Source organism: Lates calcarifer, linkage group LG1 (assembly GCF_001640805.2).
Source record: "Lates calcarifer isolate ASB-BC8 linkage group LG1, TLL_Latcal_v3, whole genome shotgun sequence".
In the NCBI taxonomy this organism is placed as follows: domain Eukaryota; kingdom Metazoa; phylum Chordata; class Actinopteri; family Centropomidae; genus Lates; species Lates calcarifer.
In genome coordinates, this window is record NC_066833.1 from 14,561,187 (window position 1) to 14,579,955 (window position 18,769).

Here is an 18,769-nt window from a genome sequence, read left to right on the forward strand (position 1 = left end):
CCAACATTCCTCTAGAATTTTAGGATCAAAGGTGAGTTGTTTTTGCATTGCAGCTTCCTTAAAACAGCAGGACCTCATGTCTTCAGTGTGATCCAGCATTTTAAGAAATTATACAATAAAGACAACAGTAATCAGTGGTTTATTTATATGCATATCAAAGCAATTTCATTAAAAACACTATACATGACAGTGGATGGTGTTACCTTTGCCAGGCCAGTTTTGACCATAGTGGATCAGGTTGATGCCTCCAACAAGCACTGGATGCACGATGGAAAGCGAGGCACCAGCTTCAGGGAAGCTGCTCTGGATGACATGCATAGTACTAGACAGACCGCAAAGGGAAAAACATTTAATGCTCAAAACAAGACAGGCCCTGCAGTAAACACCTGAAAGAACTAGTGATTAGACAAATGCACACATTTCATATATATCATCCCCCTGCTCTAAATCCCAGATATTCTGGGTGGAAAACAGGACTAGACCTAGTGTTTGAAAGAAAAAAAAACATAGTTCTAAACTGAAATCAGCAGAAGCCATCACTGAAAGTACATTACCCCTGTATGTTGGTGAGCAGAACCTCTGTGCTAGCCAGCACTTGGTCAACAGAACCATGAGAGAGGAGCTGGGGAAGAGCTAGGAGACTGTCCCACAGCGAAGTCTGATTTTGCAGCTGATCAAACAACATCAACATCATCCCTGCCGCCGTCGCCATCTCTTCTGGTTTTGTCAGCATCAGCTCCGTCAGTATCTGTTCATGAAATAATTGCAGCTTGTGTAACTGTACATTCGCAAGGCCTCACATGAACAGAAATAGAATAAGAAATATGAAGTTAGTGTTATCATGCAGACAGACACGCACATACCTGGTTGAATGTTTGGAGCGAGACTTCTAACACAGTGCTGTTGGACTTGCAGAAAGTCACCACAGAATAGCTGAAGGCATTGGGTGAGGTTGTGTTTATCATGGGCAGTGCCACGGTGCAGATGGCCCTCTTCAACACAGTCACTGTTTGCAGCATTTTGTTCATGGTCTCCTGCCAAGGACATGATCGATACAGATTCAGATTACTAGAGTCAAGATCCCATTAAGTGACATTATTCATTCATAATTCATACAATATCATCAGATTTTCAGAACACAAATGGCAGTTGCACCCTCAAATCACACTGTTTACAATTCTGATATCAATATATCCACAGTTTTAATGAACTACATGCTCATGAGCATTATTCACACAATCAGAAAAAAGTATTGCTATTATAAATAGTTATGCTGAATATTTTAAATGTTTTTGACACATTATCTGAAATACTGAAACTTTATCATGTGATGTGCCTGTAGGCTTAAGATTTGGACTTGAGTTACACTAAGGTCAGCAAAATCAGGGCTTGACACTTGACTTGGACTTGTCTTGCTGTGACACTTGACAGTTTGGAGATTTACCAAGGACTTGAACTGAGCCAAGACTTAAAAGCAAATCTCAGCATGCTTACATGTTTATGTGTTGGTTAATATCTGTTGTTAACAATGGCCTGTGGCACTTGACTAAGGAAACAGACTCTGCCTTTCGTTCCTTCCATTTTATCTTATCAATACCCACCTGATTTCCCAGAAGAGTGGAATTGATGAGAGAGACATTATTAGGATTTCCGTGGAATGCTGAACCTTAAACAGAAGAACATATTAATATTATTAATAACATTTAAAAACTTCTGGACTGTAGGATTTACAGCAAAACTCAATATAGCCATTTTATAATGCAAACATGAAAAGGACGAAGTCCAAATTTGTTGGACCAAATGGTCAAAAGAGTCAGTAAAGTCTGCCTCCTAAAGCAACAGTTCAACATTTTAGGAAATAGGGTTAATTGCTTTCTTGCTTAGCTTAGTTTAGCATTAAGAGTGGTAACAGCTGAACTTAAAATGTCAAAGTATTGCTTTACAGAAATGCTACTGGGTGTCTATGTTTGCAAGTGGGCAGAGTGAAACATAGAGATATGATTTTGCCATTGTACATACAAAACCAAGGTCTGTGAAGAGCGGTAACATACCAACAAACTTGTTCAAGACCTCAACCAGTGCTTCAGGATTCGTTCTCAGGTCACTAGAGAAATCAAAGTTGAAAAAATTGCTCCCTTGAACCAGTTTTGCTAGTTGGGAATCCTCTGGTACGAGAGTTGACCTGTCACACAGAGATAGATGAGGTTATAGAGACCCTCTACCAAATGTATGTCATTTTAAACAAACAAGACTTGTGTTGAAGGATTTTCCCACAGAGAGTTTCAACCATCTCTCTGAAAAGCTGAGACGTCCTCCATGGCAGTTGGTTCATACTCCTAGCTAAATTGGTATCACTGTAGTGCAATGAATAGTAAGATTTGAACACCTTATCAATCTGATCAATAACGACAATTATTTTTGTTGCCATTTGCTCCCATAAGGTTTTGACCATGTGCTAGTGGCTAAAATTCATATTTACATGCTTGTGGGTTTTTTTTTGTATGTTTGCTTGCTTTTTTTGGTTAAAATGATTTTTAAAAAACGCTTGAATTTTCCTGTCCTCTACAGTTACAGAGACATATAATGCTTGGAATGAAGACAGAAAACTCTAATGATATTTTTCATTTTTCAGGAACAGCAGTTGGAAAAACAATCTGTGAGAAAAGCTGTTGAGTTACAAAAGCTAGTGGAGCAAAGGCCAGCCAAAAGAGGAGGCGGGCCTTTGGTTCTCTAAGACCAAACAAAAGCTTAACTAAAATTAGCTGAGCTGGAAATTTGCGCAAACCAAGATTCATCAGCAGGTTGAAGATAAGACAAACAGGTTTGTCTTGACTTCATTCCTATCGTTCCTTCATCTGGAAAAAACACAATTAACTACAAAAAGCTATACATTACATAATTCAGAAAACCGTGGTGGGTTATGATTAAGCAAGGGTTAAGGAGACTTCCTTTCCTTGACAGGGGGATGTCTGTTGTCGGTACATTTCCATGAACACGCTGACTAATCATCTCATGTGATGCTGCTATGCTGAGGTGTGTCCCTGCACACCTTTTTATACAGCAACTTAAGATGTGGAAGTTTCATGCTTTGTGATTCTGACTGAAATTACAACTACAATAAATATGCATTACATATGCAAGATATGCAAGATTAGAGATCATATACAATCTGTACTGATGAATGGGGTTACCTTGTAGTCCCTGAAGATTTACGAGTGGACCTGGATGCTGGGTCCACCAGGCGTGATGTGTTATGACAGTTGCTGTCTGCGTTGCACATGAGGGTCTGCAGGAAAGGGAAGAAGCCTGTGCTGGGTAGGTTTCTGGGTGCCACGTAACCTGGAGGAGTCATGACAAAGTTGTTGCTGTAATGAGGATACTTGAAAACACCAGTTCCATTAAGAATTGTTTCAAAATCCAAGGAGAACACGTACTTAATTATGTAAATTTGTCAAACAGCGGCACCACTTTATGTGAATTACAGGCAAGTTAAAAGCCCAAATATTCAAGTCACTGTCATGTCATTAACTACAGTCACTGTTCAACTGTACAGATACTGTTCAATAATATTACAGAGAAGTTAAAGGAAGAACACAAAAAACTGCATTCTGCTGTGGATGCTTTAACTTCTGTAGTGCTATGTTTTTGTTTTGTTTTTTCTTCCAAATGTTAGGAACTGGCACAGTTTGTTATTCCTTTCTGTCTGACAAGTTGTTAACTACAGTATGTTGGGATATGTCTGATCGTAGCATCAGGAGCGTGGACTAATCTCTGTGTCACTACCAGTGGGTAACTCATAGTTTTTGTCTTTTGTCAGAACAGTCTCAGCCTTTGCTTAAATTCAGAAGAGATAATAAGACATAAAAAAGCAAGATCAGGTTATTGGCAAGCCTCTGTGAGCAGAATGACTGAATGATACAATGCCTCTCTGGAATTCATTCTTGTTAGTATTAGCTAAGAATACAATGCCTCATCTTGGCACGGTAGATTTCTCTGAAAGAGAATTATAGCCTGGTAAACTTGAGTCTCAAAGCTTAATCATAGCACTCGTGGAAGTCATTATGAAACCTTGGTTGCATAATTAATTTTGAAGAGCTGCTCTACATCACATCTCAAAGTTAACATTCACACTCACACAACCACTTGTGTAGAATGAATGTATAGTTCACATAGCTAGGAACAACAAAACACTGACTCATGAGAGTCAAACATGAAGAATAAAAAGTGTTTACACTGGCTTTCAACAAAGGGAATGACTTTGTATCCATTAACTCAAAATGGCACTGCAAGAGTCACAAAACCAATAATGGGAACAGCTTTGTAATTATTCATTTACAATGAAAATGTGGGAGGCACTTGAATCTAGCAGGGTACAAATGTTACATTTCAGCATTTAAAACCATCACTACTGTCCAACTATGGGATATGCCTCCAAATACAACAGGAGTCCCCTAATGGAAAATAATTATTGTACATTTCTCAATCATGAGGAATGATTTAATAACACCAAGTAACTCTGTGAGAAACAGTTGAACATACTTGATGAAACTGTTTGGTCATCTGAGATCACTTTAGACTGTTTGCTGAGTGTTTCGCAGCTCTGTTCAGTATAATTCAATGCTAGTGCTTTAGCCTGATCAAATACTGAAGATGGTTTTGTTTCCTGTTATAGGTGTGGTCAAATACTGTGCCTGCTTCCACCATGAATAACAACAACAAAAAAAACTCCTACCAATTGGCACTTAACAGGGGAGGGGAGGGTCCTATTGTTCAGTTGCACTGGATAGTTTCTTTTTTAGCTCACACTGGTGGTTATTAAATTACATGTGAATCCCTGGATACACAGAATCTGATCCATCAAAAAACACTGACCAAACAAAGGTGGGAGGGTTAACTTGTTACAGTTAAAACTAAAGTAACACTTTCTTTCTAACATTTTTCATTTTACAGATATTGTATATAATGCATATAAATACATTCTTTTTCACAGATATTGACATGTATATAGCAGAATAGTGTTCTCCAAAAATGATGCAGACACTGGTCAAATGTAGTTTCGTAAGGTTGCAACTCATCTGTTTAAAAAACGGGTTTACTGGTAACTGCAATGCTTAGGGTATGTTTTTTTAAACCAACTGATTGCCAATTCCGCCTCTCCCTCTATGTAACACTCTCTCCGTCAGGGACTTTATCCACATTCATACTAGATAAATAAATGTGCTCTAAGTCAATTGGTTTTGAAAAATAAAGGGGGACAAACACTAAGTCAACTGTGTAGGGACAGGCTCAGATCTTAAGGACTGTTCATGTTTGAATTGAACTTTCTTTTTATTTACTTTGATTGTGAAATTGGAATGTCTCCAAGTGTGTGGCGGCACTATCATTAAAGACGCCCAACAGAAACAATGTAGTCCATATCACGTAAACATTGTGTTAAGCCAAACTGGATCTTCCCCTTTAGTTTCCAACTTCAGGTTTTGTTTTAGTCTTTTTTGTATAATGACAGAACCATTAAAGACCTGTTATAAGATCTTTCAAAGACTATATTTACTCTAACACTTTGAAAATACTATATATAGCTAGAGGGACCTATAAAATATAATGGTAATATTTATAAAAATTTAGTTAAAGCATTTTCACTGTTTATTTATTGAGTTATATTTGCTCTAATAAAGGCATTATCTTTGGTAGTACCAGGACAGCTTATGGGCGAGATAAGATAGTCAGGGCTGTTACACTGAAAGCTTTATTCCATTTGCTCACGGTTTATTTTGTTTGTAATATTGTACAGTGTGCTTTTTTTTCTACGCAGTTTTACACTTACATGTCTCTTTTATTACTGGAGGAAACTGGTTGCGGGTCACAGCAATGATGATGAAGATGACCAGAGGCCAGCCGATGAGAGTCAGGGACCATAACTACAACACAAGATATCAAAAAACATTAATAATCAGTTGTTGAAGAGTTCATTCATCACAGAAATATAAAATATTCAAGCTGTTACTATGTGGTTATCTATATTATATATTCCCCACAATCTTTCTTGGGTAATGGTGAAACTGACATTTAACTGGAATCTGCGTGCTTGTATAAAAATAAAATAAGGGCTCCCACTGCACTAGAAAGTGACTCACCGGCTGTCTGATGACTGTGAGCCCGTTCTTCCAGAGAAGAAGCCGCAGCTGTTGAAGGAAGGCCATGGGTAGAGGACGCTGGAATGAAGACACAGCATATGAAAAAAAAATCCAAGGACAAGTAGGTTTTTTTTATTATTATTATTTATTATCATGATCTTTGTAAAATGACCACACACAAAGACAGGTGGAATTTGTTTCTGGTCCAACATATGATAATACAGTTAACATGGACAAGAAGTCTTCAAAGTGCAGAGAGGAATGGGAATTTCTGTGACAACTGGGAAACTCCATTGACTGGTAAAGACAGCCACTGGATGAACTTAATGTATAAGGGCCTAAAAAACATAAGGGCTCATGAATAACGAACGAAATTAATTATTTTTTATCAAACTGTTAATGACGTGAATTGTGGTTAACTGTCCACATTCATAAGGTGATGCCTGAATAACAGCACAATGACTTCATTCTTGATGAAGCTCACTCTCACTGAAACTTTATCTCCGAGAAGCTCCACCATATGTACACTTAATACATTCGTAATGTTATAACAAATCACTGGACCTACCTGGCTGCGTGTGTCCTCTCAAAATGGGCAAATGATCTGTTAACTGACTATCGCACGCAGGCTCGTTATGAAGGACATGTCGCTAGGTGGGCCCTAGCAGGATGCCCTTTCCATCAGTCACTCGAGGGAGTCAAACAGAATAAAATCACGCTTCGAAAACAAAGGACAGTGAAAAGTCTTCGCCGCAGTAGCTGCAAAAGGCGAAAAAAAAAAAACAGGTCTTCCACCTCTCTGTCCCTCGCCTCCTGCCGATGTGGGCAACTCTACCTGCGTGCGAGACGGTAAGTCAGAGGTGAGGTAAAAAGGGCGTGTACTCTGACTGCGACCTGTCACTCCAAAACAAAAGGGGAGCGCGTGACAATACTAACTACACATGTACCAGTATTGTATAATATATTTAATGTGTCTTAAGGGCTCATTAAATGCCTTAACATTTACAGTTTCAATTCCAGTCATTCTAATCGAACTATTGGTAACTAATGTTTTCAGGTTTTATAATGTAACCAAATTATTTTTTAACCACCACTGCTGTATCTGAAGGTCACCCATTGCACTTGGGTGATGTACTCTACACTGAGTACTGCTTGTTTATTTGTCAAAGTAAGACTATGGTTTCCTTTGCAGGGTAATGTGCAGATAACTTGTACCAAATGATGAAGATAAATCTGTGATTAAGACCAGCCTACACTCTGCGAGGTTACAAAACATTACTGTTGTGACAAGGTAACACTAAGCACCAAATTACACACTCCACAGGTTTTCTAAGATGTTGTTGGTGAGTCATGGGTCTCCACAGGGAAAAGTCACACTGATATCATGTGAGGGTTCCAAAGGGAGAAGTGTAAACAATGCCATTAGTTCTCTGGACGCCACACATCTTATGACAATGTTAGAAGGGCAAAGACAAATGAAATCCCAAGTTACATTGATGAAAATACTGATGCAACAGACAAAAGTATATTCTAAGTAGGCAAGAAGTCAAAATTTCAGCCATAATAGACTGCAAAAACAGCATTTTAGAGAGTTTTTAAAGCTTCTTCTCTCTTAGACACACACATAATGTATGAATGAGCATGAGGGTAACTGCTGACAAAGGCAATGCTGAGTGACATGACAGTGTTTTCCTTCCTGACAGAGCACAAGATTTCACAGAGAAGACACACAGGTCTGTGAAATCCTTTGGTGAGTGTTATATGTCATTTTTTTTCCATTACCTAAACACTTTTTTTTTAAAAAGGGCAAATCAATGGACAGGGGTAGTGGCAGTAGGAAGCCTCAGCATTGGGCCAAAGAAAGACAGAGGTGACATTTGACACTGTTATATTTGTTAGGCCATCAATAAGAATCTCATCATCAAGGTTGTCATACTGGTTTTCCATCTTGATAATGTGTGGGAAGAAAGTGTCTGGTACTGGTAAGCACAACACAGAGGCACATTTCCTCGGAAACAGGTTGATCTTGAGGCAAGCACTGATTTCCATCCCACCCACCAGTATTTTGAAACGTAAATTAATCACAACCATTGCGTTTTTTATGTGATTTTCAAATTTCATCTGACCTCACCTGGTTAAGATGTGCACAGTATTTATGTGTAAATGTAGCAATGGTGGTGTCAGCATGCCTACAGAAATAGAAACATAAACAAACCTTCTCTCATCTGTTTTAGGCCATGTTGAAACTCTACTTAAAACTGGGTTTTATTCAACACCAAAATCACACATCTGCTGTACAAACCACTTCATGTGACAATGCCCATACCAGACAGTTCTTTCTGATTTTTTTTATCAAAAGATGTACATCCTACAGGAATGGAACAAAGGGTGTGTTGTAAGATAACAGCTTAATGGTTGGCTAGTGTTGACAGGACACAGTGGCTTCTTTGCGTCATTTCAATTCCTTTCACTGAAAAGGTGGTAAGAATTTAGCATCACTAAAATTCAAATACATGTTTTTCAGTCAGTATCAGTACATCGTAATACTGTAATGCAGCCCCATGTAACAAATGTTAATACTAGTGCTGCAAAAAAATATGAAATAACAGAAGTTATTCCACACAAACGCTGAAATACAGTGATAGTAGATGGGAAAAGCACCTCATTTCAACAACTCATGAGCTGATAATCAGTTGGTATGGTCTTCTATTTTAAATGTCCCCCTGTGGAGTAGTGCTAGGAAGCAGTGTTTCTGTGAGCAGAACTGCTTCGTTTGGCATATGGATGCATATGCACAGCATACACTTTCCTGCCATCAGTTAAATGCTCATCCACTTATTCCACTGATGAGCGGGCAGCAGCAGCAATGCACCAACAAACAATGCACTGTGCACCTTTAATCGAAAATGTATCAAAGCACGGTGTGCTATGTACTACGTGTCATGTAGGAAACCACATTCAACATACAACCTAAAAAATATATGCAGATTTAATTATTACAGTAATACATGTTTGGCAACCCAGTCTTGGCCATTTGAGCATAAGGTTCAGTCACAGCGGTCACTACAGACCTGATTGCACAACTCTGAAACCATAAAAAATATCTTCCAACTATATTCCATACAAATAAATCACTTTTAACACTGCTTTTTGGCACTTGTGTGTGTGTCAGGAAAGTCAGAGGTCACATTAGTAAACAATTTTCCAGTGTGTGGGCTGTTCGCATTCTTTCTCAGTGTCCCCACAGAAACGATTGTATGTAGTTTTGGGGTCAAAACCCAAGATCTCCCGCTCCTCATGGATTCGGAAAGAGAAGGTGGACACAGATGTTCCAATAAAGAACCTGAAAATAGAAGTGAATAAATGAATGGGTATATAAAAACAAAGTTAAAGTAAGTAAAAGTGCAACATAGAAAGCTACAGAAGCATGTCGCATGCAGTGAGAACTGCATGTACAAACACCCAGACAAGTTTTTCAAGTTTAAATATTTTCCATGGGTAGGTATAATAGTGACATGACTGCTAAGATATTTCAGTTATTTGGCAATGAAAATCTATGCTCATAGTTGGTCATTGGAGGAAATAAATTTATCAGTCCTCAGATGGATTTCAAATGGCTCAGGTCTTTGCCTGAAATGGTGAAAGCAATCAAATTATTATTATCCAATGCCTTCAGAAAAAAAAAACACTTTACTATTTCACATCAAGACCTATTTTTAGTTCAAGTTTTTTGTTTAAATCAGTCTACTCACAGTACATCAAAATGATAAAGCAACAACAAGAGTCTTCAGCCATGCTAGCAGCTCTGTGAGGCTGATGGGAGTATCACTAGTTTCGCAGGTATTTAGTCTTTAACTAAAGTACTGAACAAATTAATTTGACCAGCTGTTAAAAAGAAAACTGCACAGGGTACCTTTAATCAAAAATATATTAAGCTGTATGTACATGCTATGTTCATGATTTCTGAATACTATGTCATACTTACGTGGTGTAATTAAAAAAAAAGAAAAGAAACGTTCTTAAAAATAAAATAAAGTTTGAACAGCACTGAACCATCTCATTGCAATGATGTTGGTCCTATGTGAAAAGGGGGGGAAGGGCACTAATGTGGCAACATTTTTTTATAGGAACTCCTAAATACATAAGGCAGGACAGAATTGTTTTAATTGTTTAAATAAATAAAAACACATAAAAAACACGCCTAAACATTTGTAAGTAACAAATAAGCATATAAACTATGTGCTATCTTATAGTCTGATACTACTAAGCTAACTAATAAACTAATTTACCTTGCATGAGCACATATCCACTGGTCAATGATGGCCACTCCTCCGTCTTTAAGGAGCTCCAGGTCCTCTGTGGATGGTTCAAACCGCACCATGTCTGGCAACAACTTTTTCAGCTCCTTCAATTCTACAAGATTACATAACACAGCATTACAAAAGCTATTATAGTGTTTATGGATATGCTACAACTGCTTACTAATTTATTTATTTATTACTAATACTGGGTCTTATTATTATTATTATTAAGAGATTTGTGCAGCCATGTCATTACCTTCCTCATCTGCATCTGTTGCAACAAACACTTTGTCAAGTTTGTGCTTCTTCATCAAGCTGCGCATTTTTTTGACTGCCCCCCTGAGACTGGGTACATCCTCTCTGTGACCCCAGATGAAATCCTTCCTGCGCAGGTGGACCCCTAGATATGGGCCACCTTTAGCTGAGCCCAGCTTGGCCTAAAGAAATATAGAAATGGCAAAATACTGCCTAATGATTGCTTAAAATTTGAAACTTGATGATCAAAAAGCTGAAATTAATAGTTAAAGCCAGAACAGAAATAGCAGAGTACATATATGGTAAACAGTAAATGGAAACGGATGACTTTACCACAGCATCAGGACAACCACAGAATCATGCCATAGCCAGACACACTGACTCACTTTCATGCGAGTCCAATCCTCACTGTAAATGGTGTGGTCTCTGTCATCTGTAGAGTTCAGGTACTTTGCTCTGAATTCATCACCTATGAGTCGCAGGTGCTTGGCAAAAACCATGCTGCGGCGGGTCTGAGTTAAACATAGACAATTGCAGAGATTCCTACATCAGTTTACACACCAGATGATGTGCTGTAAAACTTTGGCTTAAAAGCACAAAAATCTACACTATATGTTATTTTCTGCGAGAACACAGCAATTCAACAGGATAACAATATGTCAGGTGTGTCACCCAACACCTGACACCAGTATTCTAACACAGGTACAATAATGAACAATTACATGACTTACATCCCAGTAATCTTTCCCAGCATAGTGATCATGAAGGAGTGTCTCAGCTCGGTCAAGCATTACTGATCTGAAAAATAGCAGGAGCCCACACACAATTTTCTCCCTGTAAATGTCACCAAGATCTGAAAGAGCAAACTACTGTAAGTAATATCATACTTAAATAACAATAAAATCAGATCAACTTTCAGCTTTTCATAAGAAGTAGGACCAAAGACTGAGCTTTGGCTGCTTTAAGTCAAGACTCATTATGTTGGCCATATATGATCAGTTGTGTGATTTCATTTACCTTAAAAAAAAAAAAAGTCTCTTGCTTCCTCTAGCCTCACAGACACAATAAAACTGAATGTATTTAAACATACTCAATTATCAAAAAGATATGGAAACACAGTATTCATAGATAGCTATAAAATTATGGTACAGTACACTGGTAGGATATTTCATAATTACATATTTGAATTGTGCGCATGTTGGTGTGTTAGTGTTTGCATATGCATAGTGTCTGAAATGTTACTCTTAAGGATCAGAGTCCAAACCTCCCTTACACTTTTTGTTGAAATGTGCCACATTAACCATTTTAAGAACTGGGTACAGCGTTAAATAAAACGTTATTAGCAAATAGGATAAAGTTTGATAATAATCATTGAGCTCAACAGAACTGAATACAACAGCATAATTCAAATATAATAATATTGATTTATCTGCCACAGACACCTTTTACCAGCCATTAGTGTTTGTCAAGACACTGCAAATGTACTGTTAGTGTACGGTCAGTGCATCTTGTATCAACAAGATGCTCTGTATAGACTCACGTCACTGTGATGTTTTTCTGAAGAACCGGGGACATGATGGAGGCATGGCCTTGGGCTGATATGCATGTCACATTTCGAGCTCTCGTTTCCTCGTAGCCCCAAAACCAGCCCCTTGGAAGAACACACAGACAAGATAAATGAGACAGTTGATGATGAATGGAGAGGGGAGAGATGTGCAAGCAAGGGTGAAGAGGGAGATGTCATTAATACAGAATAACTGCGAATGTGATCCATCTCTGTCTGAAGAGGGTATAGAGTTATTCTACTATAATTACAACTCAGCTTCTTAGGTACCAAAGTGTAATGAATCTCTTTCATGTAAAAACAATAAACTTATTTGTTGTGTCTGTTTCCAAAGGAAGTCATGACAGAGAAAGTTACACAACCATTAAGTTCAGAAAACATCACATTAATGGCAACTAAGGTGGATAAAGAGACTACTAATATGAAACAGGCTGAAACCCACTGTCTGGTTTCAAACTCAAACAATTTTTACACATATCCACCACTCAGACCTCCACATCCTTGGTTTAATTCTTTATACTTTGTGATTTGAAATAATGTTGTGAGTTTTGATGCATTGGAATGTATTATATTTACCTATAGTATCCCTGTTTGTCTTTGGAGTACATCAGCCTCTCAATACATGGCCGCTCATCAACTTTTTCCTCCCATTTTCCATCAGTCCATCCCTCAGCATAGTTTTGCAGCACTAGAACTTGGTCGATGAATGGGCCTCCATTTTCTAGAGTGGAATAGAGCAGAGTAATAAAGTTGGAGGATTAAAACACACTGACTGAGTGTTTGACTTCAACAAACTTAATAAACCTAGAGTATGAAGGAGCACTGCACTGTGAGATGGAACAACTGGTATATATTAAGGCATAAAATGACAAAAAAGGTCAGTTTACTTAAAAATCATAAACAGATAGAATTCCAATAGGTTCACATGCCACACAAATGAACATCTTTCAGTAAATGTAACCCTAGTCTTGGTCACCAAAATAAAAAGCTCACCAGCAATAAACTCCTCATACTCAATGACAGGTACATTGGCCTGCAGGCTGGTGAGGCTGAAGAACTCTCCCCAGGGGATGCGGATCTGGTGGATGTTAGAGCTCTGCCAGTGGTAAAGGCGACCCCATGGAGGAAGCACCAATACCCAGTCATCGCCCTCCTTCCTCAACGTCTTCACCAGGGAGGCCATGCGGATGTACACATCCCTCCGCAGGTTGAAACCCTCTGGGGGGTTTACGTCATACAACAAGTATCTGAGATGCAAAGAGAGGACATGAGATCTTGGAGTTTTAAAAAAGCTCTAGCTGGAAAAAGGCAACAGATGCAAGCTCTTTGGACTGAATGAACTCAAGCATGAAGGATAGTCTCCACTATACAAACTGCCACATTCAGCAGAAAAGCAACTTTGATCCCATTTAAAGTGTCAAGTATTATTTGCATAACAAAGGCACTATATTCTTCGGTGGCATCATTACTCCAGTTGTAAACCGAAATGAAAAAATGCACAGTGCAAATTCTTGATACAGCAGATTTACTGTATGTCAGAAATATACTGTATATTTATGACATTGGGAACGCCAACGTACCCAGCTGTTGTGGGCAAATCCCTGACGAAATTGGCTACATTGTGCTGTGACTCCGAGTTTAAGGAACTGTCTATACGCCGAACTTCACTGCAGCACAACAGTGTTTTGCCAGTACTGATTGGGTATAGGTCTACAAAGGGTAAAAGGTTCTTATACACAGGAATTGACTAAATTGCCAACTTTTAGAACGGAGTAAGGCATACTTTTGGGTCACATCAAGACTGCAGGGCTTAATACAAGCGGTCAAGTTTGGCAAACGTTATAGAAATGGCGTAACTGGACGCTTTTGTTAGTGTAAAAATAAACATACCGTTATAGTAGAACAAAACTCAACAACTGTTAACTATTTTTTCGCTAGCAAGACTAGCTAACCGTAACGTGTAAATGTGGAAGCTTACCGCAGATCCCTGGCGGCAGCGACGGGTATAGTAGCCGTGTGGCTTGCACTGAACACATTGTCCGTGTTCACTGTTTCAAATGCTGCAAAAGCTACAAAAACAGACAGACAGAATACGGTAAAAGAATAGGTTGAAGCTATAAATATCACTGGTATATGAACCGCTCTGTGCGCCATATTTCCTCAGAGCCACGCACTTCCGGAAGCGTAAAAGGCGTCTGTACTGTTGCCGAGCAACCAATAATAAAGAGCTTTTGTTTTCTTTAAACAATATCTATAATCCGTGAATTCAAATTTGTATTAAATGTTACTGTCAACACTTAACCATATTTCTTAGTTAGTGGATTAAGATTAGCAACAATAGCAATAATCTAAATTAGATTTTTTCAGTTTATTAGCCATTTCAGTTTATTAGCCCAAGTAACAGCCAAGAGACTCGACGAAATGTATGCAAAATACGTGAAAATCAAAGAAAAAATCAAAACATTAAGTGAAGGGAGTTGTCATTAACAATCATAACAGGCTTTTTTCAAATAAGATATTTTTTGACATGTCACAATAGGAAAAGTAGAGAAAAAAATACAAGTAATGTATTCCATTCCATTCAGCTGCATTCAGGGTCCTGCTATTGTGCATGCTGTCTCACTGTCATATGGTCATGACTTAGTGAGACACTTAAAACAGAACCATTACTAATGTTATTACACACACCAAAACATCTACAACGATCCCATGTGGTCTGTATTCAACAGGACAAATTTCATAATTTTGCATAATTGTTCACTGGTTGTCATTAAGAACACATCACTGGATGTTATCCTGGTCATATTTCACCCCCAGTTGTCTTCTGGCCTCATCCATAACTTCTGCTAATAAGCTGGAGTGAGCCCATGGCATCCCTGGACTCTCCTTTAGTCCTACAGAGCAGCAAGAAATCACAATTAATGATAAGCAAGAGAGCACAACAAGAGACGGGCTCAGGCTGCATCATGACACATTTGCAATAAAAAAAAGTGTGTGTGTGTGTGTGTCTGCAAAGTGTTTTTACATTATATTATTAGCACAATACAAACAAAGAAGCCAGTCCTATATATAAAGTTTGTTACTAAAAGTACACTGAACTCAAAAACTTGATAAATAAAACAGAATCAGATCAATATAGGACAATTACAAAAAATACAGCTGTTTTAATTGTATGCTTTTGTGCAGCTTCTACCTTTCAGCAGACAGCGGCGGACCTCCTCAGCCTCATATCGTAGACCTGTGCTATTTTTGAAGTTTAGTGGCATGCCAGTCTCTGGCAGGGGAAATTGCATCTCCTTCCCATTTACCTCCAACGTTGTTGGGCACCACATATGGTGGGGTACCTTATGTGGAAATCAGTGACATATAACTCACCTTGCATGATTTGTTAGATATTAGCATATTAACACACTTGTGCTGTTTGAACAATTAAGTATTCCTGCGCTGAGACATTTCTAGTTTTCTTACAGCATGCATTGGTTCTAGTTACCTTAATAGTGCCTTTGGTCCCACGTGATAACTGCATCACAGGTCAGCATCATGGTGATGGAACAAGTACAGATGGCTAGTCTGTTTCCTGCAAACTTCAAGACCAGAACTGCAGTTCCATCAACACCTGGACAATGTAGAGAGAGCTTTGAATTCATTGGAATCTTAAGTAGACTCTATGTAAGAGTAAGTAAGTATCAGGGTTTTAGTCTTTCTAGTGATCATTTCAGGAATATTTTCTTGGTAAACTGACTTTTTTGAGACAATAACCTGTGTCTATGCAGTGTCCTGTGGCTTGGATGGACTCGGGCCTCTCACCATTAAAGACCATGGAGATAAACTGCAGACAGTAGATGCCCAGGTCCAGCACTGCCCCTCCTCCTAACTTCCTCTCAGCCAAGCGGGGGATGTGAGTGAGGGGAGCGCCCAGATCGGCCCTCACCATCTGAACCTCACCTACCTCACCCTGGTGCAACAGTCTCCTCACCTCCAGGGACACAGGAAAAAAACGAGTCCAAACTGCCTGGAGGGAAGACATGGGATGGACTAGACAGATAAATGGTAAATGCAGGATGTGAATTTGGTTGAAAGGGGATATATTTTTATTATGTATGTTACCTCCATGAGAAAGACACTGTTTTCGTGGGCTGCAGTGATGAGTTCCTGCACCTCCTTTGAATTCATGGCCAGGGGCTTCTCAATCAGCACATTCTTTTTAGACTTCATGAAGAGCCTGCCAGTACCCAGGTGGTGAGGATGAATTGTGCCAATATAAACCACATCTTAAGAGAGAGGGGCAGAGAAATTAGTGTTTGGAAACAATATTTAATACTTATTTTCAAGTATGGAAAGGATTCCTGAGGCAGGTTGAGGCTTAATGACTGGCCTAGAGACACTTCAGCTAGGGAACAATTAGATTTGATAATTCAGATTAGACCAAAACATCGCGCCATATGCTGAAAACAGAACCCACCAATGTCCGGATCTTTTGCCAACTCATCATAACTTCCATATGATCTAGGGATGTTATGCTTTTTGGCAAATTCTTCAGGCATGCTGCAGGTCCCTGGCAGCAACAGCCACTATCTGAGGATGAAAAAAATGTTTTGTTAATGTAACATTTATCTACAATGATTTGTAGTGAATGAATATTCACCAATCAATGAAAATGTGAGCAAAATCTTTCAATTAATGAAATGCAGAAGCATCCATAATTTAACAAATGAGTAAAACAATGAACAGTGAATGATAATTTAACTCAAACCTATATTTCAGGATGTATAGACAGAATACTGTACTTAATTCTGGTGTCCAAAACAGTGAAGTGTGTGGCAACCTATCAATTGCAAGTCTTAATTGCACCTCTGGGAAGTGAATGTGAGGAGCATGGATTTCACTTGTATATTCACTCTTCCTTGTACGGGAGGTATAGTCAAGTGGAAATACCCGTTTAGTAGTATGTAATAGTTTAGGGCTGACCTCTCTGTCAACTAGAGACGGAAGTTTTTTAGGCCAGGCATCATATTCTCACAAGTATAATATATTGCTCAGTGTGGCCATGGCCAAAAACGCTTGCGCGCACTAACACATAGCTTCCCTGCAGTGTTGTGTATTTGGGTGTAAGTGCTTTGCTCAAGGGCACCTAAATGGTGATAATGAGTGAGAAGCAAACTGATTGTTATGAGAGTACTTGACAAAGTAGGGAACAGTTGTTGAGACCTGTCCTACAAATGTATTTAAGTGTTTCTCTGTCGTGTACGTAAGTTGCAATATGTTTTGGGCTACGCCATGCAGTTTGATACACACGTAACTATTTACTTCCTTCGTGGAATCACTCTCTCCACCTTACGCAACATTTTGGTGGGTGTGTACACAAGCTGAAAAAACCAAGGCAAAAGTTACCTCGTGGTCCTCGGGATTCAGGGTCCGTAAGGCAACCGAGAAGTCGTGACAAATTTTACCCGCACTACATATTCCCCAGCGCGTTGCCATTTCAAGCTGCCGTCGACTTTATTGACAACGTCGGTAAACTTCAGTCAGCTCAGAAGATGGACATTATTCAACTCTCTGCCGTCTGATTTCTGTCCCCGGCAATCTTTCCAGCAGCTGAACGCTCAACAATCTCCACTAGAGGGCGCCTCTACGCTGGATATAGATATCCCGAGGATGAGGAAGACGCCCGTGTTGTACAAATAATATATTGCAGGAAAATTCCGGAATTCGCGTGATTACCTATCTACCAGAGATGAAAATGGACTGAAGTAATTGTTTAAAAATCTGAGAGAAATCTCAGATTGAAGAAAAAATATTAATCTTAGAGATTACGGCAGTCATGCTCTCTCATAGATCTAAAATTACAATCACTAAAACATAAAAAAAATTCGATTACATTTCAACTGGCCAGATATAAACATAACAAAACAAAACATATTATCCATGACTTGTAAACCAACTGATTCTATAAAGTCCTGCACAGAACCCACATCACTACCTTCATACTGTACCGCATAGGCTCACAGGTCATGAGCAAGTTATCTGCGATGATTGGCCTCAGTGTGCCCAATCATTGCATTACTTGGTGACCTATGTATATTATATGCCCTAATATTACAAATCATTTGCCAAAAAGGCCATTCCACTGAATTGGAAAGATTGAACACAGATATCCATAACTCATTGGCTCACTGTACTTACGGATCATTCAAACCTGGAAAAACGTACCACCTATTAAAAAAAAAAAAGTCCAATTGTTACAACAGCTTCAAAACTGATTCATCTTACGGCACTTTTTTTCTAATAATGTGATGATAATTATTGTTATATGCCATTGACCATTATAAAATACCCCACCACGTACATACAAACACAGCAAATAAAACACACCACCTAATATAAAGTTCTCCCTTTATGTACAGTAGCTGTCCTATATTATATCAGCTGTTTATCCATTACGCTTTCCATTTATATATGACTTCAATATATATTTTTAAAAATAGTTTATGCTTAGAAAGCTTATGCTTAGAAAC

The 18,769-nt window shown here is 38.7% G+C and overlaps 2 protein-coding genes and 1 pseudogene across 2 annotated transcripts in view; all 3 read right to left on the reverse strand.

Moving 5' to 3' along the window:
• Positions 1-7,044, reverse strand: part of abca12 (ATP-binding cassette, sub-family A (ABC1), member 12) — a 57,132-nt gene extending 50,088 nt beyond the window's left edge. The window contains 9 exon segments of the mRNA XM_051070549.1: positions 204-322; positions 555-748; positions 864-1,034; positions 1,602-1,666; positions 2,052-2,182; positions 3,192-3,339; positions 5,825-5,918; positions 6,135-6,212; positions 6,703-7,044. Coding sequence (XP_050926506.1) covers positions 204-322; positions 555-748; positions 864-1,034; positions 1,602-1,666; positions 2,052-2,182; positions 3,192-3,339; positions 5,825-5,918; positions 6,135-6,200 — 988 coding nt within the window. The 5' untranslated portion in view covers positions 6,201-6,212; positions 6,703-7,044.
• A 1,330-nt stretch (positions 7,045-8,374) lies between these two features.
• Positions 8,375-14,491, reverse strand: pofut2 (protein O-fucosyltransferase 2). Its single transcript, XM_018671990.2, has 9 exons — positions 14,233-14,491; positions 13,248-13,501; positions 12,831-12,975; positions 12,231-12,341; positions 11,422-11,488; positions 11,077-11,202; positions 10,692-10,872; positions 10,424-10,547; positions 8,375-9,477 (listed from the first exon to the last, which is right to left on the reverse strand). Exons 1-9 carry the CDS (start codon positions 14,406-14,408, stop codon positions 9,324-9,326), a joined length of 1,338 nt encoding a protein of 445 aa, XP_018527506.1. The 5' UTR covers positions 14,409-14,491; the 3' UTR covers positions 8,375-9,323.
• A 141-nt stretch (positions 14,492-14,632) lies between these two features.
• Positions 14,633-17,992, reverse strand: LOC108880459 (trans-1,2-dihydrobenzene-1,2-diol dehydrogenase-like; annotated as a pseudogene).
• Between the last annotated feature and the right edge of the window lie 777 nt (positions 17,993-18,769).

What these genes read in the sequence shown, in the direction of transcription:
- pofut2 (XM_018671990.2), bottom strand. Translation starts at nt 14,408, where the DNA reads ATGGCGCACAGAGCGGTTCATATACCAGTGATATTTATAGCTTCAACC. An exon ending in CAGAAAAACATCACAGTGAC is followed by an intron (nt 11,489 to 12,230) that starts GTGAGTCTATAC and finishes GCTATTTTTCAG; the next exon opens with ATCAGTAATGCTTGACCGAG. An exon ending in CTGGGAAAGATTACTGGGAT is followed by an intron (nt 11,203 to 11,421) that starts GTAAGTCATGTA and finishes TGTTTAACTCAG; the next exon opens with ACCCGCCGCAGCATGGTTTT.